Below are 25,309 nucleotides of genomic sequence, written 5' to 3' on the forward strand. Positions count from 1 at the left end.
CCGTCTGGCCACTTCATCCAGACAGAATTATTACCTGTTCAAATAAACTCTTTTCCCTGCCGTCCAGTCTCTGGTCTCTAAATCAAATAATAATATAAAGAAGTAGGCTATTTACATAGTTTCAATGGCAGCTATAGATAATCATGAGCAGATCTTCCCACTAATATGGGTGTGAAAATGAAAAATTAAACTGCACATAATGTTAGAATTTGGCAGTCTGCTTTCGCTCTCCCACTTGTGTCTGGTGTTTTTCTCTTCTTTGTGTGTGTGTCTGTTCTCCCCTGTCTGTCTGTTAATCACCAGGGTGTGGCCTCCCAGTGTCCTTCCAGCTGTGGACACGAAGTTCCTGTCTGCCACTCTGCACAGCTGCAGGCAATCACCCAATCTACTCACCTGCTCCCTGCATATTAACCAGTCGTGACATTTTGTGATTTTTGTGATGAAACTGAGTGTGTGAAAGAAAAAAAAGCTGTTTTGTCACTTGCTGATATAGCTCAGTGTGAACTTGGAGCTTATTTGCTAAATAACTAAATAAATGGTGGTTTGCGTTAAATAAGTGAAAGGTCCAACCTTGCTGTTGCTGTGGACATCCAGCCGATGCCACCGCCTGTCTGCCACATTCACGTTGCCTGGCAACTGTAGCACCACTGTGCCTGAGCCATGGTTGATTTTCAAGGTGGGGGTCCCATCTATTAGCTCTAGAGAGAGAGAGAGAGAAAGAATTGGTGAGGTTACGTAGAAATCATCAGCTTTAGAAATAGCCACTATCAATAGTTTGGTTTGAAGGTGGTGAAAATCTTTATTTGATGCTGGTATTAAGGTGAAAACGTGCTGCATGGTGGTGTAGTGGGTAGCACTGTCGCCTCACAGCGAGAGGGTCCTGGGTTCGGGTTCCTTCTGTGTGGAGTTTGCGTGTTCCCCTGTATTAGCGTGGGTTCTCTCCGGGTTCTCCACCTTCCTCCCACAGTCCAAAGACATGCAGGATGGGGACCTGTCTGTCCCTACATGTCAGCCCTGTGATAGACTGGTTACCTGTCGGTCTCTACATGTCAGCCCTGTGATAGACTGGTTACCTGTCTGTCTCTACATGTCGGCCCTGTGATAGACTGGTTACCTGTCCAGGTACCCTACTTCAACCCTACTTTAACCCTACTTCACCCAATGACAGCTGCGATCGGCTCCAGCCCCCCCCCCCCCCCCCCGCGACCCTGAATACAGGATACGCGGTAGACGATGAATGGATGAAAGTGAAAACATCAGCATTGACAACCATTGTGACTGAATTAAGTAATGGCTTAAATGTCATATTACAGAGTGCACACAGGCAGTGTGGTATATCAATTGCCAGATATTATCGCTCCATATTAGCTTTAATGGGGATTATTGCACAGGTCTTGCAGTGATGTCTTGATCACATGGAAGTCAACAAACATCAGACAAAAGTAATTACATTCTATTTTCCGACTTACTCAATTGAGAAATTAAAAGTTAATGAAGTGGCACCATATGTAAGGGAATTATGGGAATGAATGTCTACCAGCCAGCAGTGGCAATCCATCATCTTGATACGTAACACTGAACACTAACACTAACACAGTGACCCCACACTTCATGCAACAGTAGCTTGTATTTAGAGACGATCAGAACTAGGTCTGGCTATCGCTACTCAAAGCCTCTAAGGTATAAACCAAAATTACCCAGTACCAAATAGTATAGAAGATTCTCCAGTCACACAATAACTTTAATCAATCAGTTTTGTGGTCACACTTTTTTATTTTGTATGTCTGTTACTTATTCTGTCTCTCTTTTTTGAGAGGTTTATTTTGTTTCTGTTGAGTTTGAATGTGTTTCGTCAATTAGCTAAAATTACTGTTGTCTGACTGGAGTCAGGTAGCTTTGAGGAGAGCATATTGAATGTATGTTTTTACACATTCAAACGATAAAATAATAGTAAAATCCCCGTTCATATTATTTACTATATTCACTTCAATGCAAATCCTGCCAAAAAAGGGGCGGAAATTAAACAGAGCTGTTGCTGATATATATCCCTGACTACTGCAGAGTCATTTGTCCCAGGAATTCATGTTGATTGTAACTTCTCCCACTAAAGATAAAAAAAACATTTGTTAGTGGGTGTAAGTGTTTTTTGTCCAGTGTGAAATTGGCTTAAATGTCAGTTTCTGGATGAAAAAACATAAATAAAATAAAGGTTCTGCTCTATTTTTAGTCAACCACTGGTTTCGACATAGTGTATAGGGTCTGCTCTATTTCTAGTAAACCACTTGTTTCGACATAGTTTTCAAATTGTCTACTGGCTCTATTTTTATGAAGAGAAAAACTAATTGTAGTAACAATTTTCTTCCTATCATTGCCCACATCTCTTTGCAAACATGATTATCATGCAGCTGACCATTACATTAAGGACTTCTCAACCTGTTTATGAGTCCACAATCCATACTTCCTGTGGTAGTGAGGACGGAAGGTAAACTTATGGAAAACCCGAAGCCAGGTACATTTGTCACAGTACTGCATTCCTGGTCCGCTGTCTCAGTACTTTTACATTAGCTCCACTCTACCTGCCAGCCACTCCCACCTCAAAGCAACTCCGCTCTGACTCTCTAATCAAGTCAGACTCCTGCTTCTCACACACACACACACACACACACACACACACGCACACACACTCACTGCCAGATTGTTCTTCTTTGCAAGACTCTCCAGCACTCTTTCCCAGGCTGATTTCCCATTGCCAATCCTGCATATCTCTGACTACCCCGCCATACCTGAAACCAGTTAATTCACCTTAGCCTTCTGTCCTTGACCACCTGGGCATCTTGCCTGTTGCTGATGCCCAGAGGGGTATTCCACCAAACTCGCTAATTAAAGCGGCGCTTACCTGGTTAAGCCTGGTTAGAACTAACGCCAACTTCCACTTGCGGCTAAACCCATTCCATTAACGCATTTCAGCCGCGCCTTGTTGAGGCTTATTCAAGCCAGGCTAACGTTGTCGTGTGTTACGCACGTTCACGGGATATGAAGCCAGACCAGAACCAGGAATGTCGAATCATCGAGAAAATGGCAGAAAAGACCAGAGCAAAAATTATTGATGGAACTGTATGAGGAGTATAAACCCATCATAACCAAAAAAGGGAATACTGTAGTGATAAATAAAAATCACGAGGCTGCTTGGGCAAGAATTGCCGAGCGATTTAATACGGAAGTACCGTTAAGAGTAACATGTTCTAATATAACACTGACTACGATTTCTCTAACGTGAGGATAGTGTAGACTAGGCTTGGCGGAACCTTCTGCTGGTACAGTTGTTTCCGACAGACGGACATCTCTGAAACCCCCGCTAAAGTAAGCCTGATGGTTAGCCTGCCCCGGAGCAGGCTAGTTTGGTCGGATAAATTCCCATGGTTACTTAGCGGAGAGTGCCTTAAGTCACGTTGATGGAACGCAACTCTCGCTAAAGGTAGCGAGGCTTATCGAAATTAGCCCGGCTTTGCGCTTAGTGAGTTTGATGGAATACCCCTCAGGAGCGCTTCTTTATATCCCGTTGGTTTTTGGATTTCCTGCCTGGCCTCGATTTCCCTACTGCAGCTCCCTGCTGGTTTGTTGCTTGGACTCAACGTCTTCTTCATTACTGACTTTATTGGTTTTACTGTGTGCTGCATTTGGGTCCTGAACACAAGAGTGGTGCATTCAATTCAGGAAATGTGGATGGAAATAATGCAACTGACTACAGTGATGTATACATATTAGTTGTTGTTTTTTGTTGTTGTTTTTTTACATAACTGTGGTGTATATTTGATTCAATTTTAAATAATAGGACATCACAGTTCGGGTCAAATAATTAATTGTTCCTAATATTCCCCGCTGCCACCCAGAAGCTACACTCCCACACAGCCAGTGTATGTGTGTGTTCATTTTTGAGGACTCCCAGTTGGCACTTTCCTGGTTAACTCCTGAAAACTGAAGCAATTAAGTATACACTAGAATTATAAATAACACTGAGACAAAATTCCAGTGTAAATTCTGCTAACTTCTGCACTATGACATTTTTCTTCAAGCTTGAGTCGAGTAGAAGTTGAAAGACAAAAGAAACTGACAAGAATCAAATTCCCTTCATATTGTTGTTCACCCCGCTGCGTGGCTGACTTCAGCTGAGCTTTAGTCATTCCACTTGCTGTTTCTCCCAATGTCAGTCTGTCTATCTGCACTCTTTCATCTCCCATCTCTCTTTTACCTCCTGCCTCGTGTCATTCTTTCATTAACATTTTCAAAGTAAGTGACATTTTTACATTGTGCTGCTTTCAAATAATTAAAAAATGCTTTCGACTGATATATTGCTTTTCATTGTGGCTTTGTGAAACCACTGTTCTGTCACATGTATTGGCATGCATTTTTAAACCATCGTGTCTCAAGGGTAAAATTTTTATGCCATTTGTTTAACAGCAGAGAAAGCCCCCTACGTGATACTAATTAAACTTGAAATTGAATGGCGTTCTAAAGTGACCCTGACATTAGAAAGTTAAAACATTGTTTCAATGAAAGCTTTACACCACCAAGGTACATATTGTTATGGTCATTTTTGATCCAGCCATTATCATTTGCACACCACAAAACAAAACTTTCTTCAGCTTTTCCCCAACAAGACCCCACACATGACTCAAGCACAGAAAAAAGAAAACAAATTGTTCAACAAGAACATGTCTTCAAAGCATTGTTTCATGGTCTGTTTTTTAAAGGTGCTGCAGATGACAGTACCTTGTTTATTGTATATTCAGATTACAGATTTAGTGCACTAAGAGCTGTGTATTGGGTTCATCCACATGCACCAATGTTCATATTTAGTGCATTATAACAGCCAGGCAACCATAGTTCTGCTCTCAATTTAAATCAGCATTTCCTCAGCTGGTGTAGGTGGAGCCAGAGGGCCCCACAGTTCATAGAGCTTTATAACACCTGAGTGGAGTAAAAAGTGGGGTGTTGTTATACTCTCTTCACACAGCTGCACCAGAAGAATAGGATCAATTAAGTACCATATGTGCCCAGGTTTCCTCGCCAGCAACTGCACCGTGGCCGTGGATTCTGATACCACTAGAAATCCCTGATCGAGTCTCTTCCAGAAGCTCCACCAAAAGGTGAGGAATCAGCGGAAATGTGGAAAGGAAAGATCTGAGCCATGGTTGGTGAGAGAAAGCATGTATTCCTCATCATCGACCTCAAGTGCTGTCAACGGGAAGTATTGAGAGCCTGGAAGAGAACTGACTATGGAGGGAGCTATGCCAGCGGACTTGTGCCTATCACAATGGTCCTCATCCTGGGTGCCTGGGAAGTTGCAGGTGCAGATGTTGGCAGAGATGGTCGGCCAGCTGCCGTCCTCACCACCTTCACCACAAAGTGCAGTGAATGCCTCCCCTTATCACTGCAGCTCCCCTATTAGGCTGGCAAGCTAAAAATGTGTAAGCGCGAGCTCAGAGTGGACAGCACTGAGGCAGATTTTGCAGACTGGAGTAGCTGATCCTGCAGCTGGTAAATTGATGGACACTACTAGACTGCTTCATATGTTTTATTAAAATGGTGTTGCACACGTGTTATACGTGGAGATGCATGCGTGATTTGACTGTCAAGCAAAACTGTCCAGTTTTCTTCTGATTGGCTATGATGGTTGACTGGCCTATCAGTCTCACATTTCAAAGTTCAGCTGTGTATGAGCGTTTTACGTCAGCACACAACGGCACAGGCATTTACATCACAGCCACATGTGTCGGTGAGCTTAGGGGATGTACAGCTCACAATTTGTTTCAACTGCATGTCCAAAATAAGCAATGAAGGGACAACCTTCAAAACATTTCGAAACATCTAATTTAATCAGACACTTATTGTATTGTTAATCTTTCTCCAGCATGCGGATTCCCGGTTTGGGTTTGGGTTCCTTCTGTGTGGAGGTTGCATGTTCTCCCCGTGTAAGCGTGGGTTCTCTCAGGGTTCTCCAGCTTCCTCCCACAGTCCAAAGACATGCAGGATGGGGGCCTGTCTGTCTCTACATGTCAGCCCTGCAATAGACTGGTCACCTGTCTGTCTCTACATGTCAGCCCTGTGATAGACTGACATCCTGTCAAGGGTGTACCCAATGACAGCTGGGAACGGTTCCAGCCCCCCCGCGACCCTGAATACAGGATAAGCGGTAGACAATAGATAGATGGATTTTCAAGCATGCTGTTAAGAATAATCAGTGACTGGCTCGTATGCTAAACAGCTACCTTTTCTGTTACATCGATATGCATTATGTTGCGTTCAAGTTCAAGTATTGAAAACCAGAGTCAGCAGATAAAACTCATATGTTCCAAGTACGGACATTTTTCATGGCATGAAATCAAAATCTTCATGTTTTCTGTGCATGCATGTGGTGATGAACCCAAAGCTCCTAGAGGTTGAAGCCTAGACAATATGGAACACCCAGTTCTTCCTTAACTGAAGTCATGAGTGCATGTACATGACACGCTGTAGACCAATTTTGTGCTGCACATGAGAGCAATCCATTTGGGTCAACTTTGACTGCGTTTCCTTCTATTTTTTGTTGTTAAGTTAACTGATCAAGCATCCAACTGCAGGGTTCTTTCTATCTATACACAAAGACTTGCATACTGTACAAGTGCTGATTTAAGTTGATTGGTTAATTTTCTATGTTTTTGCTTTGCATCTATTATCTTATTTATTCTTGTTTATACAATTTTTCAGTAGGGGCAATGGTTAGAATGGGAGAAGACTAGTATTGTGTAGTTTAATTCCTGATTATATAGTTTATACACGTATAACTATGTTGCCACAAAAGTGCAAGACTTAGTTTCCCTGAATTGTGAAGAAGGAAAACCCAGATGTTCACAAAGTCTGTGATGAATGAAATTTTGGGGATTTTGGCCCAAAGGCAAAGGGGGATTAAGTTTGTGTACAATAATGTATCATGACATTTTCAAATAATTTCATGTTGTGAATCTTCACCTTGAGCTCGAAGAAATAAGGTGTTGTTGAGTACACGAGATATTGCTCTTCTCTAATTGCCGTGTCAAGGCAAGGATGTGCTTCTGTGATGAGGGCCCCATTCTTCATTATGCTGCCTCTCATATAAGTAAAAAAAAAAAAAAGTGCCAAAGCCCTGGCAATGTCATTTTTCATGCCACAGTAAGTGGCTTGAAAGTTTGTTGTTGGCCTCCTTTTTCCTCTCAACTTTTCTACAATGACCTGCTAGTTGATTTTGCCAGCTCCAGCTGCAAGATGAGTTGCTGCTGCACTTCAGGAATGGTCCAATTAATTTTAATATATTGGCCAGGGCCACACAATTGACCAAAACCAACAGAGAAAATTCAATATGTACCTCTTTCTTTAACCCCAGTTTATGCTAACAGTATCTCAACCAACCATCTCATGCCCATACTGGTGCAGCCTGATATATCCAAGCTGGCAGTACATTCAGAGCCACAAAGGAAACCTGCATTAGTCTGACTAAAAACATCTTTCCACAGAGGTAAATGTGTAAGTGCATGGACACGTGTGTGCTAGGTGGAGGCAAAAGGCATGCACACATTCACACATACCCAACACCAGTTAAATTATTAAACCAGGTAAATTGACCAACCAATCTTCTGACACGGCTCAGGAGCTTTTTTGTCAATATTGGCATGACATGACAAGATGAAGAATGACTTCAGAGGTCTCAGAGGAAGGGAGAAGTGACATAGCAAGAGAGAGAGAGAGAGGGGGGGGGGGGGGGGGGGGAGTAAGGAATGATTATGAATGATTGCAATAGAGCACAAAGCTGGGATGAAGGCCAAGTTGCGAGATGACAGATGACAAGTGGGATGATGACTGTGAGGTAAATAAATGAGAAATGAACAATGCAGACAAGACAAAAGGGAGAAACAGAAAGTGATGAGTAGAGAAGTATGCGATGATGGACCAAAGAGAGGACAAATAGAAAACAGATGGTGGAAGCAAAGGAAGAAAGATTCTGAGTTGTTGATATGCTGCAGTCCTCTAACCTTATCAAAGGAGGACAAATCAAGTGTTTTCTTTGATTATTCTTTTTATGACTTTTTAATGAGCTAAACAGGCAATTGTCAGGTTAAATGTGTTTTTTTATTATTACAAAAATCTGCAATTGTCACACAGCGGTGAGGTCTGTCTTGTCTTGGGTGTTTTTGTCTCATGTATTTCCTGTTTTATTTTGAAATCCTAACTCTCCTCTCGTTCCAGGTCACTTGCCCTTCCTCATGTGTCTCCAGTCTGACGTCTTCCCTGATCCCTGATTGTTTCCACCTGTTTCCCATTACCCTTCTGTGTACTTAAGTCCGCGTCTCCCCTTGTCCTGTGCCAAAGTGTTTCGTCTGTCGTTCACCTAAGCCCTTCGTCATAGCCTTGTCCTGTTAAGTATCTGCCCTGTTTAATTGTCACTGGTTTTTGTTTCTGTTTTTTGTTGTGCCTCTAGAAGAGTGATTTTTTGTTGTAAACTTTTTCATAGTGTAGCTCTGCTCACGGCTTTTAGTTTAGCCGTTTCATTTCCTCCACCTGGGAGCGATTTTGTGTTGTTTTTGTATTTCCTGTTATTCAGTGTTCTATAGCCATGTCTATCTCCTTTAGAGCGTTTTCTGTTGTTTAGTTAGGATTGAGATTAGTCAGGTTTAGTTTTTTTGTCTACCTCCTTGAGAGCGTTTTCTGTTGTGTAGTTAGGATTGAGATTAGTCAGGTTTAGTTTCTTATTCTCCGATACTCGTTGAGTTCCCACTGTTGGTGTGGTTTTGTTTTCTTTTTTTCTTTTGTTTTTCCTCCTCAGTGTTCTGAACCAGTCAAGTTAAGGTTTCATAGCCTTATTTGTTTGCACTCTGTCTGAGCCAGCAATTTCAGAATAAAAGCCTGTTGATTTCTGCTTTAATACTGCATCTGAGTCCTCCTTTTAGTCTAGGCCTGACAGCAATAAATCAGATTTTTATGTGGTACTGAAAGTAAAAGAGATCATGTCTGTCATAATTAAAATGACAGAGCTTGCTAAAACCATAATCAACAATGAATTTACCTTTTTGTAAAGTGGTCAAAACTTGATTTAACTCCCAGGCCTCTGAGCCAGGAAAATCTTTTTTTGTTTTAACATTTGTTTCTGCTAAGTATAAGTTCTGGAAGAAAGTCCATGGTCTGCCATCACTGGGGATGCATCAATCTGAACTGTGCAGTGTTGACCAGCCATGTGTAAGAAAAGAGAGGAGAGCAACTCTGACAACAACGCAACACTTGACATTAATGGAGTTTATAAACTTGCATATTTGCCCCCCTCTTTTTTCCTACAGTGGCCCTAAAACGGCGTTGTAGTAAAAGATAAGAATAAGTTTGATTCAGTGTCACAATGAGCAGTAGCACCAATTTAGCGGAATGGATCGTCTACACTCCACTGACTCGGACTTCTCCCTGCCGCCACCATCTCAGAACCCTCCGGACAGACCCTCAGTGATCTCAGAATCTCTTTACAATAAACCACTTCCTGCTGTCACTCCGAAGTCAGTTTCTACTTTTGGGACTACATTGTTGTTCAAATCTTAACAGTTATGTAACAAAGATTGTATGATGCAACTGTATGTAAGTGGACGTATAGCCATTGTCACCCATTGCTTTGTGGACTACTGTTTAGAAGCCTCAAGTTTATTATTTTTTGCAGTCACCATCTAAATTTTTTTTAAACAGAAGTGACCATATTTAGAAGAAAGGGTGGAGCTGTGGAGGAGTGAGGCTAGGCGGGGCCAGGTAGTATTAGCATAGCAAATGCTAAGCTTTTTTTTATTCACTTATTTACATTGTGGTTATACCGTATATTGTATGTTTGAGGCAAGTATTTTTGTAGTCATCATTCCATATTCCTAATTTGTATTATTTACTTATATTCTCTACATATATTGTAGTATATATTGCAGCATTGTATACATTATTTGCATTTTAAATTGTCATTGATGTAAATTTGATATAATACTCATAATTCATTTTGCTATAACAACTGTAACATAATTTCTCCCTGGTCAAAATGTTGGCATGTCCCTAAAGCATACCCTGATTTATGGTCTAAATGGACCATGATTTACTAATTGAACATCATGCTGTATTGAAGAAGACTTGAAACTAGAGATTGAGACCATAAACTCACGTTGACAATACTTACTGAGATAATAAATCAAGTGAGAAGTTGGAGTTGATCCCAGCTGACAATGGGCAAAGGAAGAGTACACCCTGGACAGGACACCATGAAGAGACGGACAACCATTCAGACTCACATTCACACCTGCGCCCAATTTAGAGTAATCAATGAACCTATCCTTATCCTGCATGTCTTTGGACTGTGGGAGAACCTGTTGAGAACCCACACTAACACAGGGAGAACATGCAAACTCCACACAGAAGAATCGAACCCGGGACCCTCTCACTGTGAGGCGACAGTGCTACCCACTACACCACCGTGCAGCCCCAAGGGAACACATTTCTCATTTAATTTGTGCCATTCAGGAATATAAATATGATTTACAGAACTTTACTGGCTCCTGGATACATATTGCAATAAAATATGCATCTCTTTCCTTATTATGAATAAATGGGGAAGAACATTAAGACGTGTTAGGAGGACCAGAAAATATTAAAATTAAAGTGAGCACTAATGAACAACATTATCATTTATATTACTATAAATTATGAGGCACAACAAACAACAGCAAAACTCAAATGCCAAACAAGAAATGAATGGAAATCTGATTTCAGAGAGTTCAGAGTAGGCTGACTCCTTGGCCTGTGGTGTCGCTGCAACTTTCTCGAGAACCACTCTTACAAACAACTTCACACTTAACACTGCACTTCCTTGGGTTCCTACCAATACACCTGCCATGTCATAATGTCACACACCCAAGTCATGGCTACTCATGGTCAAAAACGTTGGTTTTCAACAAGTCTACAGAGCTTAGAAGCTCCACCCTCGCTGCTATATATTGTGCTGTTTGCTTGTTTATTTAAATGTTATTAATATTGAATCTATCAATATTAAAAATTCCAAATTGAACCAAATCCATTACTGCACTCTCTTGGGTTCACAGCAATACACCAGCCAAGTGTGAAGTAGATCAGATGAGCGATTCTTGAGATATGCGAAGAACACACAGACAAAAAGACAGAGATTACATGCTATTTAGTTTGATAGATGCAGAGATTTCCAGACTGAGTTTCATTTGCAAATATATAGCCTACCCAGCTGAAAAGTATTATAAATCCTACAGCCATAGCAACATAAAAAACATGCAGGTAATCGTCCCTATGTCTTAGTAATAATAATATGATGTTGTAATAACTGTAAGTAAGCTCAGTTAAAGAGCTTCACATTCAAACAGAAACTGATGAAAGAAAACTACAGCTGGGTCGAAAGTCTAGCTAGGAGTGCAGTGAGATGGCAGACTGGATGGGAACATCTTCATAGGGGCAGGCACGCCTTTTAATTGCTCTGGGTGTTTTCAGGTTAGGACAAGACTTTGCTCTTAAAGGGCACATCCGCACTACCAGGCTTCTTTTCTGCTACTTATACATAATTCAGTATCTCTTACTCTAAGACATAAAAGATACGGGAGAGAGAGAGAGAGAGAGAGAGAGAGAGAGAGAGAGAGAGAGAGAGAGAGAGAGAGAGAGAGAGAGAGAGAACCTCTTCCAAGTGTAGGAGTGTAAGCTTTGTCTAGGTCTGAGTCTAAAATTGTATGCCTTGTGTGGAAGAGGATCCTGGACTCCCACGGAGTTGGGGACTCTTAAATTTGAGGAATGTCCTCTTCTTCGGACTGCCCAAGGATTCACAGGAGCCAAACTGAGAGCATATGGACGGCATAAGCAGCATGACAAATCACACTGCAACACACATACACCCACCCATCAGGCCCCCACCATTCAAACACACAAGCGGTCACATATACACTAACGCCTACAAAAGTCATCCTGTGTACAAATCAGCAGGCGATGCAGCAAGTGCAGAGCAGAAAGCGTCTTGAATAAACGATCTGTCAGCTAGCGAGCCAGTCCCACAGCCGACACATATTGGATCTCTGCATCCAGCAGCAGATCCTATTTGAAAGCAGTTGCAGTGTTAAGCTGGGGGGCACTGCTCTGCGGAAATTGAACGTAATGCCAAAGTGAATCTGTGAGTGCTGTGGCCTGCTAGATCCTTTTTTCCCACTTATATCCAACTATATAAAGTGCTGAGAATATGTTCCTTTTGTTTCAAGGGTAGACAATGCGAGAAGACACACATCCAACGATTCCTATCAGACCCCAGCGGCAAACTTTTATTTTAAATTCTGCAAGGGTGTTGTGATTACACAAATTTAATTTGTCTTGTTAATTTGTCTATTGATTGGACAAGTGCTGGCCTCTGGCTGGTAATCATTGCATGCATATGTGTGTGTGTGAGAGAGAGGGTTGTATTGTGTGTGTTTGATCAAGCACCTCAATACAAGTCCAAACTTCCAGCCATGTCTGTCATTTATTGTTGATCTGGCTGGACGCAAAATCATTACCCTGACAATCAATCTTACTAATACAGCTTAGGTCAACGTGTGGCATCACTGATCTGATCAGGCAGCCATGGTGCTAAGTGAGCCAGTTGGAGGAGCATTGATAAAACTGCATTTATCTTGGAGAAATTGTCTAATAATGTATATATATTTAGTGTATTCCAAATTAATTAATATGGAGCTCTTTGGTAGCTAAATGGTTACGGTGCAGGTGCATGCTATATTATCATGATGTGTGGAGGTGATTCTGTCCTGGAACTAATTGCCTGTCATATCTGTCCTTGCTCGCTCCCACAATTCTACATTGTCCTCCTTATACCAACAATTTTAACAAAATTTAAACATTTTCATGAAGAACATTTAGCCTACACCTAGAATGCACGACAGATTCATTTTAGAATATAAATATGAAGGATTGGAAGCAGCGTGAAACAGCTACCTTGAACGCTGTCTGAAGGTATCAAAATACACCTATCTGCAATAAAACCCACACATGAACACATCATATCTCATTTGTTTCATCGATGCAAAAACGAAAGCCTAAAATACACAATTTTACAGGGAGCTATGAGCTGGACAATATTTTGGTATGGCACAATGATTTCCTGGAGTCTCCTGGTTGCCTGGTAACCTTACGGTGAAAAGAAGACTCCCGAAAAGCACTGCACTGGCCAAGAGATATTGTCCTGGCTCCAGAACTGTGAATCAGCTCACTCCACCAAAGTAACCCCCTTCCACTTGTAATTACCACTAGGAAGTATCAATGAAAGTATTTTTGCAAAGCAGTCAACAATTATAAATCTAACATGACTGGAGGGTGGCATTCTTGACTCTAAACAGTAATTAATATAAATATACACTATATTGCAAAAGTATTCGCTCACCTACCTTGACTTATATGAACTTAAGTGACATCCCATTCTTAATCCATAGGGTTTAATATGACATTAGTCCACCCTTTGCAGCTATAACAGCTTCAACTGTTCCGGGAAGGCTTTCCACAAGGTCTACGAGTGTGTTTATGGGAATTTTTGACCATTCTTCCAGAAGCATATTTTTGAGGTCACAGACTGATGTTGGACGGTAAGGCCTGGCTGTCAGTCTCCACACTAATTCATCCCAAAGGTATTCTATCGGGTTGAGGTCAGGACTCTGGCCAGGCCAGTCAAGTTCATCCACACCTCTCTCATCCATGTCTTTATGGACCTTGCTTTGTGCACTGGTGCACAGTCATGTTGGAACAGGAAGGGGCCATCCCCAAACTGTTCCACAAAGTTGGGAGCATGGAATTGTGTTTAGAATGTTGAGTTCCTTTCACTGGAACTAAGGGGCCAAGCCCAGCTCCTGAAAAACAACCCCACACCATAATCCCCCCTCCACCATACTTTACACGTGGCACAATGCAGTCAGACAAGTACCGTTCTCCTGGCAACCGCCAAACCCAGACTCGTCCATCAGATTGCCAGATAGAGAAGCGTGATTCGTCACTCCAGAGAACCACTGCTCTAGAGTCCAGTGGCGGCTTTACACCACTGCATCTGATGCTTTGCATTGCACTTGCTGATGTATGGCTTGGATGCAGCTGCTTGGCAATGAAACCTATTCCATGAAGCTCTGTACACACTGTTCTTGCGTTAATCTGAAGGCCACATGAAGTTTGGAGGTCTGTAGCGATTGACTCTGCAGAAAGTTGGTGCCCTCTGAGCACTATGTGCCTCAGCATCCGCTGACCCCGCTCCTTCATTTTACGTGGCCTACCACTTCTTGGCTGAGTTGCTGTCGTTCCCAATTGCTTCCACTTTGTTAAATCCCACTGACAGTTGACTGAGGAATATTTAGGAGTGAGGAAATTTCATGACTGGACTTGTTGCACAGGTGGCATCCTATCACAGTACCACGCTGGAATTCACTGAGCCCCTGAGAGCGACCCATTCTTTCACAAATGTTTGTAGAAACAGTCTGCATGCCTAGGTGCTTGCTTTTATACACCTGTGGCCATGGAAGTAATTGGAACACCAGATTTCAATAATTTGGATGGGTGAGTGAATACTTTTATATAGTGTATATATATATATATATATATATATATATATATATATATATACCTCCTGTGTAAGTATATTACCGATTAGATCATCACTGGGAAGTTTCACCCAATGAACTGGTGACAGGTGGTAGTGGACCTGTAGTCTTTGAGACAGGTCGTGGGGCAGCTAGGGCAGGGTCACACTCTAATCTAAAGTCAAAATGGAAGCCAGAGGCAGTGATCACTGGGAACTTTCGAGCCATAAATACTGAATACCCAGATAAAGTGATTTGTATTACATTTTCCTTAAGTAAATACCATCTTGGCGCAAGCTGGACATAAGCCACATGCAACTAGAGGGGTTCTCTGTTATGCCCTTCCATCTCTGCAGCCAGGCTTTTATGGAGACACAAACAAACAAACAAAAAACCCCTCTCACTAAAGAGTGACACCCGCTCATGTCGTCAATATCACTGGGTGTGCTTTGTGGTAGGGAAGCAGCCTGTGTGCTTGTGTTGTTATAAGCTGTAAATGCCTATTAGCTATTCTAAAGCGCTAGTAGTTGATAATTGTTTCCAGCCATGCTAATGATAATTACCAGACAAATGAGTATGCAAATACAGTTTGCTGTAAGGGTTGGGTGCATATTTGCATTCCCTAATAATGTTTTACAGCAGACTCCATATAAAGCAATCACAATAAATGATTCACAAAAGCTGACAAAGTTCCTAAAAAGTCTCATAAATATCAGAAGGGTTTTGTACACAATAGAAAATCAGTTTGGCTGGTACATCTTTAGTTGTTTGTCATAGGTTGCAGTTCATGATCACCTAAAGGTTACTCCACACTCATAAATAATGCATCCATAAAGTATTGATCAATGAAACTCAATATTGTTCTTTGAACTGCTGCACTTTTGTGCCAGGAATTTGAATGAGCTCCATGCATGAAAATGTGTAACAAGAGCTGAGGTTGAAACAAACTCACCCTGAACTGTTAACTAAGATAGCTTTCCTAATCTCACAATGCCTTTATGGAATCTTAAGACCATACAGGTGGTGATGATGATGATGATGATGATGATGAGGATTGTTATTACCATCATCAATCGTTATAATGCTATTAAAATCTGATTTAAATAAGTGGGTTTTGAGTGTAGTTTTGTAAGAGGAGGGTTAGCGTGAATGTTGGGAGATGGTTCCAGAGGTCAGCAATGGAGAAGGGTATGTCCCCCAGGTTCAGTGCTTAGACTAGGTGAGAGGAGGCATGGCCGTGGAAATAGAGGCCATGCTGGCCTATGATATGACCCAGGGGAAGCATGTAGAGGATGAGGAGGTGGAGACCAAGCAACTGACCTTGAGGTATGTGTTAAGAGACTGGGGATGTGTTAGAGTTGTATTTATTGATGAAGAACTGGTGGTGGTCGGAGAGGTATTAATTGAACCAGGGGAGGACCGAGGGAGGACAAGACATATGTTGAGGTAGTGGGCATCAGAGGAGAGAACATTGAATGGGGACTGGGGTAAGCCGAACTGGAGTGGATGAACCCATGTAGTATTGAGCAGTGTTGACAACATGTTTGTGTTGCTGTGTGTCATCTGTCTATGCCAGGGTGTGTACAGTGAGGCCATTTTCTTGGGCACTGCACTAAGTTGCCATTTCCAGGATTTCATTGGATGGAGTTAGGCAGCAACAGGGAGCAGTCTGGGTGAACAAAATGGTTTTGAGTGAAGCAGGATAGTATGTTATTGTCAAGGTTGACAAAGTTCATATGGGAATTAACAATATTTCCATTCTGGAGAAAGTAAATTAATTGAAGGGGACATCCAATGTTCTGATCTTAAAGAGAACACAAGAGCTCAGTTAGGTATGGGTATTATGTCCAATACACACACACACACACACACACACACACACTACACCACACCACTATGTTATAACCATGTAATCTCTTCAACCCCAACGGCGGCAGATGGGTTGTACTGCGCAGCTATGTTCCCAGTGTGTGTGTGTGTGTGTGTGTGTGTGTGTGTGTGTGTGTGAGTGAGTGGCTTACACCTCCTCTGGTCTACACAGCAGGGTTGGCTTGGTACAGCTGCCTTGCGGCAGGATAAAGGGCGGATGAGTGGGCTGCTTTGGAAAAGCAAACCAGCATCTCAATAAGAAGCTGAAGATATTTGTGTGGAAATGTGTGTGTGACGCAGTGGGGAATATGGTCAGGCTGAATGATCAATATCCATTATCAATGCTTAATAACAAGGTGAACAAACTCTTGCACACATAAAAACGCATATAACAATTGGGACAAAATTAAAGTAGTGGAGGTATATTAGCGGAACTGTGCCTCTTGGCATTCATGAATCAAAAAGCAGTTCAGGTTGTACAATAGTTTCTTCTGCTCCGTCAAATCCATAATTCAGTATTTCTCTCTGAATCCCTCTCTATCCTGAAAAAAATGATAATTGTTATACCCTTTTCAAACGACACATTCAACTTGAAGTCATGCCACAGGTGCAGCCTGTCCTCCCCTCACATTATATTATCCAGCACAGCTCTTGTACTTAAATAAATAATAAATTCATGTCAGGACGAGACCGTCAGAATTCACTTCACTATACATTTCGTTTGGTAGTGACATTTTGTCTGATTCTTCATGTAATTACGCATCACCAACTTAATGTTGTGCTAACACTGATGACTGAGGCTCACTCTTTGTCTAAAAAACAGGCATGCAAGCTTTTTTGTTGTTGTTGTTGTTTTTAGTTGTTACCTTTTTCAAATGTGTCTCACTTGAACTTATAGTGTACAGTATACTCAGTACTTCCCTCACTTCTGCCTCTCTCTCTCTCTCTCTCTCTCTCTCTCTCTCTCTCTCATAGCTAAACTGTACTTTGTAGAATCTGTAGGTATACAGTAAGTGATATAGGACTGTTACATTACATTATCCTTTTTTATTAAAGATCGGATATTAGTCATTCAGTGTTGTTCATATCAGATATCATGGAGGTTCATCCCAAACTGTGAATTAAGAATAATTGTACAGATGGTTTTGTGCATTAGGTGTCAAAGCAAATAAGTCCTTTGTTGTGTTGTGTGGGTAGATAATAATTAACAGTCAACAGAACAGAAAACAGAGCAAAAGACCACCAAAACTTGCCTGACCTTGACTAAAGAACCATAAAATAATTATCATTAGTTGTTTAGGAAGTGGTTGTTGTTTGGGAAGTGTTTGTTTCATGAGGGATTGTTCTTGTTTATTAAAACTGGGTGTTCACCAATTAGTATCTCGAAATGGTTGTAAGAACCCCCCAACATATTTAAAAGAGACAACAACTGAATTATGTTTTGTATAGAGGCCTTGTCTGGAAATGTGTTTGTATTATTGTTTTTAGATTATAATGTGTTGACATGGTACATATCACTAAATGGAAAGTTTGTAAATTAAAAAGAAATAAATCAAAATTGTGCAGTGCCCATTCACAGCGTCTGTTTGAATGTCATGGCTGTCATGACTTGGCTCGCTTTATCACTGCTAACAGCTTCTGTTGAGGGATATGAATGTTCAGAGCGCATGCTTGGTTGGCCTGGTGAAAGACAAAATGCAACAATCGTAACTGCCACAATCCACCATCCATCAATCCATTGTCTACCGCTTATCCTGTATTCAGGGTCGCGGGGGGCTGGAGCCAATCCCAGCTGACATGGGCGAAGGCGGGGTACACCCTGGACAGGACGCCAGTCTATCGCAGGGCCAACATATAGAGACAAACAACCAATCACGCTCACATTCACACCTACGGGCAATTTAGAGGCATCAATTAATCTATCCCCATCCTGCATGTCTTTGGACTGTGGGAGTAAGCTGGAGAACCCGGAGAGAACCCACGCCCACACATGGAGAACATGCAAACTCCACACAGAAGGAACCCCGGGGCCAACCTGGGAATGGAACCCGGGACCCTCTTGCTGTGAGGCGACAGTGCTACCCACTACACGAACGTGCAGCCCGCCACAATCCACCAACAGTGTACAATTACATTTTCCACCCAGAAGCTCTGTTTGGCAAAATTATTGGACTCGATAACCTAAAGGCAGGAACACACCGGCCCAACCGTTGGACGTCTGAAGCGTTTGGAGAGGCTCGGACGAGGTCGGGAACACATATGTTTGGTGTGTACAGCTGCGTCGGAAGCTTTCGGAGCCGCGCGGACGTTGTCTGATCAGACTGAGCATGCGAAGTCTGAGGAGGTGGGCTGTTGGACGTCTGAGCCATTGGATACTCTGATTGGCGGTGTGCTAGCGAATCAGAGTATCCAATGGCGGTGTGTGGGCGGGGCGGAAGTGACGATGGTAAACTCCGTTACTCGTTCCCTACTGAGACGACGTCTTCGTAAAATAATGAGCCCGAGAGCACACAATGCGAGTGTCACCCTAGCCAGAGTCATCTTTACAGAAATGCCAAGTATTTAGTCCACAAAGGTCTTCTCGAGTCGAACGAATACTGAACCAAGACGTGTGTGCATTGTTTTTATCTGCACTCCGTTCCGTCATTTCCTGTTTTCCTGTTTTGGAGTACTGGCACGAGACTAGCGCCACCCGCTGTTAAGGAGGCTTATTGCATCTCGCGCAAGCGCAGAACGTACACGCTGCTGTGGTGTCGGAAGCACGTCGAAGCGGTGTGTACAACGCAACTTTTCTGCCGAACGGGTCAGACGAGAGGCAACAAAGTGGGCGGAGAGTGGTCGGAAGGCAGTTGGACGTCTGGGCGGTGTGTAGGGGCCTTAATGACCACAGTCACTCAAATGGTGAAATCAATTGGGAAGAAATGTCTTACCATACAGAAGTAAGATGGCTGAGAAGAAGCACTGTCATCAAGCAATTATTGAGATGCAGGAATTAATTTACCTTTTTCTTGCAAAGTAAAGGAAAACCACTGACCAAACTTGTAAATCCAAACTGGTTGTGGGATTTTGCCATGTTTTGTGACATAACAGAGCATCTCACCTACCCTGAAAAGGACATGAGCTACCTTGAAAGCCTCCCATGGGACATTAAGGAGGAGCTCTAAAGATTGTCAACTTTTAGCTTATATCTTAATCTGTGTTTAAAAACAAGTTATGGTAGTGTAGGAACATATCAGTTTTGAAAATATCAAAAATGAAAATAATCAACTCATGATTAAGAGTTGTGCTTGGGGAGAGTTTTCCCCCTCCTCTTTGGAGAAAACTTTGCAAAACAAAGTCATGAAACCCCACAAGAAGGAACTCAACAGGGACTTCTCGCTCCTCTCTGGGTGGGACCTGGGTCATCGGATGGGCAGTGTCATCGGACCACCCAGGGGTGGGAACTAAACAGATCTGCTGACGACTCTCACCCCCTTCTGACCAGGGTTCACGTCCTCTGGACTTGAGCAATGAACAATTAGGCTCCCTCGTGATGCCCCGCTTTTGCTAAGAACGAGAAGGAGGATGACCTACACATTCATCTCAAGAGACTTTAAAGCTACTGGGGTTTGATTAACTCTCTTTTCCACATAGCAACCTTCACCATTATCTGCTATACAGAGCCTCTCTATGACAAGCACAGGGGGGGGCCTGTGAACTCTGACCCGTACTCATTGTGACTCACAAAACAGAAGAGTATTTCAGAATGTCTTGTATAGAGAAATGTTTAATTTGCTATGATATAGTTATCACATAGAATGACATTATGTAATGTGATGCTAGGAGACAACTTTTACCATAAGGGCGAGATTGTGTGTGATCAAGCATATAATACACAATTATAGAATTACATTATGAGGAGTTTAATCGTATGTCTCCCTGGACTGCCCCCCCTCCTGGGATCCGGTTCAACCCAAACCACGCCCCTGCCGTGTCGCATAAAACAGAGTTTGCAATCGCTCGAAAGTCAAAATTGAAATCTGGCTTGCTTCTTCTCCTTTTTTTCCTTTTATTTTTGTTTTTGCTGTTACTTTGCACTTTTAGGTTTTTACTCTATATTAACATTTTTCTTACTATTAACTATTCGTGCATTGATAGACTTACATATTTGAATGCATTTATATTAAGCTCCAGCACAGTCTAGACTTACTCTTGGCTATTTTTACTTGCAATAGGTGAACCCTGAAACAACTTAATTAGAGCTCTAAATATGTACAGGCTGACTCTAATTACGGTCTGCACAGTGACAAATCAGCCTTACCTTCACAAACACATTAACTCTTTAGGATCCAATAACACACGCTGGTTTGCTTTTAGATGCACGCCATCAAAAGCTAAAGAAATAATTCAGGATTTGAACTGCAAACTTGCTTACAACACACACACACACACACACACACACACACACACACACACACACCACACACCATGTCCGACTCTCTAGGTGGACCTCACCTCCCACACATATTACTTTGGCAGTGATGGAACGATACCATCTCTCCCATGAGTGAGAACCAATGCAAGGGAAGAGACAAGGAGGCGTGAGTCTCTCAGATTAAAACAGTAAATATACCAAGATGTACAAGACATTTTGTTCTCTGTTTCAGTCTGTCTATAATTCCCCCTGCCACCTTTAATTTAACAAGCTTTATTGTCTTCAAACTTTAACAATATTGCAACAGCAACAAAAGAAATCCCTGAAGAGCTAGAGATGTAAACCTGCCAGAACTGAGTTTACACACATTTCTAGATCTTTCTAATTAAACAGTAAATAAGATATAGAGCAGCGTGTGAATTACTGTCCACTTCATATATTTTCTTTTCTTTACATTATTGTTTGTATAAAAACAGTTTTGTTTGATATTAATTAAAGTATTAGTAATCAAAATGCTTGGGGTGCCATCTTTAACAAGATCAAAATTGAGTGAGTGTGTGTGTGCGCGTGTGCGCATGCAAATGTGAAAGAGTGACTGGCACTGCCTTATCCTCATATCCTGGCAAGTTAAAGACACAAGGTATTAAACCTGAACTGGGTTTTCCGTTTTTGATGTGGATGAAGCATGTGATTTCCTTCCGGTTTTGTTATTGTGGCATTAGCAGAACCGCTGCGTCAGCACCGATAGTCTGAAATTTATGAATACTGGTTTCATACTAGGGTGTCAGACATTAATACATGTCACACAGTGTTGTAGTGACTAAGTATGTTAGTGAGGAGTTTCAGGCGCCAGGATTTTTTGGCTAATGCTAGCAAAAATGCTAAGCCAATGAAGACTGTTATCACAGTAAACACCCCACTTATCTCCAACAACATCATATCAAATGAGCCAATTAATCACGGAAACACGTTGAGTTTGCAATGATTCACTTAGACCTTTGCTGAGTAATAGGGGTTAAGTTGCAACTCTCTCCTGGCTGGACTCCCGGCCTCGGCTACTAAACCATTGCACCGTATCCAGAACGCTGCAGCACGCCTTGTCTTCAATCAATCTACAATGGCACTGGCCTTCATCAATGGAATGACACCCATCTACCTCCAAACACTGGTCAAACCACATGCCCCGACACAAGCACTTCGCTCCTCCACTTCAGCTGGCCGGCTGGTACCACCATCGCTGAAATCAAACAAATGTCGCTCAGCAAAGTCCCGACTCTTCTCTGTTCTAGCGCCTCAGTGGTGAAACGAACTCACGACCAATGGCAGGACAGCAGAGTCACTTGCCATCTTCCGAAAAAGGCTCAAGACTCACCTGTTCAGACTTCACATCGACTCTGCATAGCATGTCACGAGCACTTGTTCTTTACTATAGCACTTTGATCATAGCACTGTTGTACTTATGGTACCTTGCTGAACAGCTACTGCTTTACTCAGATGAGGACCTAACACTTCTTTCTACTTTATCACTCTTACTTTATCAGTGTATGTATCGGTATATGTTGTGGTTTCTTCCTTTCTTCTACTTATTGTAAGTAGCGTTGGACAAAAATGTCTGCTAAATGCCCTAAATGTAAATGTAAGTTATTTTGTTTCGATGCTGGCTACAGGCTTGTTAATGTTAGCTACGGCTGCTGTGCTAACAGTAGCTATGGCTGCTTTCAGACTGATAAATGGTTAACTCTTCAGCTTTTAGATCCTTTGTATTCTGTGTTTTGGACGTGTTGACTTCAGATTTTCATTTCACATTACAAACACTGCAGCGAGTGATGTTGATTGATGGATATAAGAAATAACAGGGTCACAAATCGATTATTAAACAATTCTCGATGCCTCACAATGTTAATTTTGACCCATTAATACAAACAATCAAGTGAATTAAAACCCTTTTATTTCTAAAATTCTGTAACAAGTAAATCACACAATGAACTGCCCCTTTAAAAATGGTGTCATCAGTTACCAACGTCAAATCTTTAGTTGTGATTTAGTTGTGGCTCTGGTACACAGCTCTTGTTTGGGTCACATGCGACTGTAGCTTCCAGTGATTATATAGTCTGGAATCTGTTGGAACGGATGTCCACAAATTGCAGGTTATAGCCACTCGACTCACATTTCTCAGTGACTCCGTTACTTTAGCTTTGGTATCACTCTAAAGTGTTATATTCATATCTAGGATAAATCACCAGGACATTGTTCCAGGGTGTGCAGGAGAAAATTAAAGTTGTCATTTTCCACAAAGGAGTAAAGACGCAAATCCCAAACAATAAAACTTGGGTTTTTTTCCTGTTAACGTTGGAAACGTTTCTCATATTGGGGCTTTGCCCACATATTTAATCGCAGAGTATCACATCTCGTCTAGTTGTTTTTTATCTTCGACTTCATGAAATCTAAAGTGTTCCTAGATGTAGTAATTCCAGAAGTCAGGCAGTCTGTATTAATAATTTATTATATTATTAAAATATTATCTATTTTTTTTATGCAGAATCGTATCGCATCATAGAATCAATTATTTCTCCCACCTCTAGTACGGAACCTTGTGGCAAACCACACTTTATTTAGCGATATGATGAGTTAGTTCCATTTCAAATTAGACATTGTTTCTTGCTGAGCAAGTAGCTTTTAAACAAATTAAGTTCCATACCAATAATACCATGAGCTTCAAGCTTATTTAATATGCTATTATGATCTCATACTATGACAGCCAATTCTTTGCTGTCTAAAGTGGTTGTTCTGTCAGCTAATTGGTCCAAGGCCAAGAAGGTAGAATGTTTTCAAGAAATCGTTGCTGATAGTCGTACCTTGTTATCTTATAATTAGGCACTGTTTTAGTAACTTGATTTTAAGATCATCATTTCCGGGATCTGTTAATTTCAAAAATGATATAATAGTCACACATTTGTTGCTCACTTTCAGAAGAAAATTAACATGAAGTTATGTGATAAATAGACTATATTCGGGAAAAAAAGAACTCTCACATGAATTCTCTATGATGGTATTATAAACATAAAACTTCAGAGAAGGGCTTATTTTAATTGAATTAATGATATTCCATGTACTGTCATACAAATGTCTAAATATATAAAACGTTTGCCGATGGTGTTGTCTTTTTTAGTTTCTCAGCTTAAAATTATGTTTATTTCTGTATTCAGAATATTGATTGATATACGGGAGAGTGATTGGTTTGATAGTCTTAACATAGTTTGTATTTTCTAGAGATGTAACTTTTCAAGTCTTTATTTAGCCAACATTTATAGGCTTTATGTTTTATGGCTTGATTTGTGTATGGTTAGGATTGATTTAAAGTAAGATTTGGTAAGCAGCCAGAATCGGAAGGTGGTCTGATAAATCATCAATGAATATAACAGACACGTCATGTTTATTTTGTACAGTTGGTACTGATTCTGTCCATCAATGACTTACTGGATGAAATGATTATGGTGGCTTCTCTCCTAACTCCCCCTGCCCCCACACTAAGGACATTAACATGCTGGTCCAGAAACTTTAAACAGATTAAATACAAAGTTAAAGAAATTACCTCTTTCTTATCTCAGTAGTAAATCATTTCATGTTGGGATATTTTATCAGGTGTGAGCCGTCTCCTACCTATGGCCATGAAGTCCTCCTGGTCCCAGGTCTGCAGCTGTGCTAAGGGACCACTGTACAGCAGCAGTCCATCAACCACATCCGTGATGAACTCCAGCGACACATGGCTCTCAAAACAAGGCATCATGGGAGGAAACCAGGCATACCCGTTGCCATGGAAACTGTGCTTGTTCTGCTGGCACTCAGGCCCCTCGAATTGAGTTGGGCATTGGCACCTTTGGGGAGAAGAGGAATCCAAAAGACAAAATTACATGAATAAGTAAGTGCAATACATTGTGTTCTTGACAATTCAGTGGTTCCAAAAACACAAGAGCCCTCTGGAGGATGAAAACACAAGTCTGATCACAATCTCCTTTACCCCCTTTTTAACCGCTTACTCTCTTTTGTTCTTTCAACAATTTCTTTCTGCGCTCAGTCTCTCTACGTCTAGTTGTTTTCTCCTCTCAGACAGCCTTCCCCTTCGGCTCTCTCTCTCTCACTCCATCTGTTTCACTGATGCAGATGTTCTCATTAGTGGCAGAACCACAGGGAGAATCACTACAGCGCTAGGGAACTCTTCTCTGTATATTTCCACACATCCAAATACTTAATTGATTGAAATTATACCTCTTAAATTCCCTCTTATAATAAAACTTCATAATACAAAAGTGTTTTTTCTGATTCCTCTTTTAGTCAATGCTTTCCCACTTGTCCTAGGATCTTTCTGACACTCTCAACATGTGATCTT

The 25,309-nt window shown here is 41.5% G+C and overlaps 1 protein-coding gene across 1 annotated transcript in view; it reads right to left on the reverse strand.

The window, feature by feature from the left end:
* The window catches only part of LOC311012116 (neural-cadherin), a gene marked incomplete at its 5' end in the record, with an annotated part of 428,889 nt that overhangs the window by 96,401 nt on the left and 307,179 nt on the right, over positions 1 to 25,309 (reverse strand). The window contains 2 exons of the mRNA XM_084007453.1: positions 571 to 698; positions 24,583 to 24,797. Of these exons, the coding sequence (XP_083863579.1) occupies positions 571 to 698; positions 24,583 to 24,797 (343 nt within the window). The remainder of the gene's footprint in view (positions 1 to 570; positions 699 to 24,582; positions 24,798 to 25,309) is intronic.

This window comes from Eutrigla gurnardus (genome assembly GCF_963514095.1).
Source record: "Eutrigla gurnardus genome assembly, chromosome: 1".
Classification (NCBI taxonomy): Eukaryota; Metazoa; Chordata; class Actinopteri; order Perciformes; family Triglidae; genus Eutrigla; species Eutrigla gurnardus.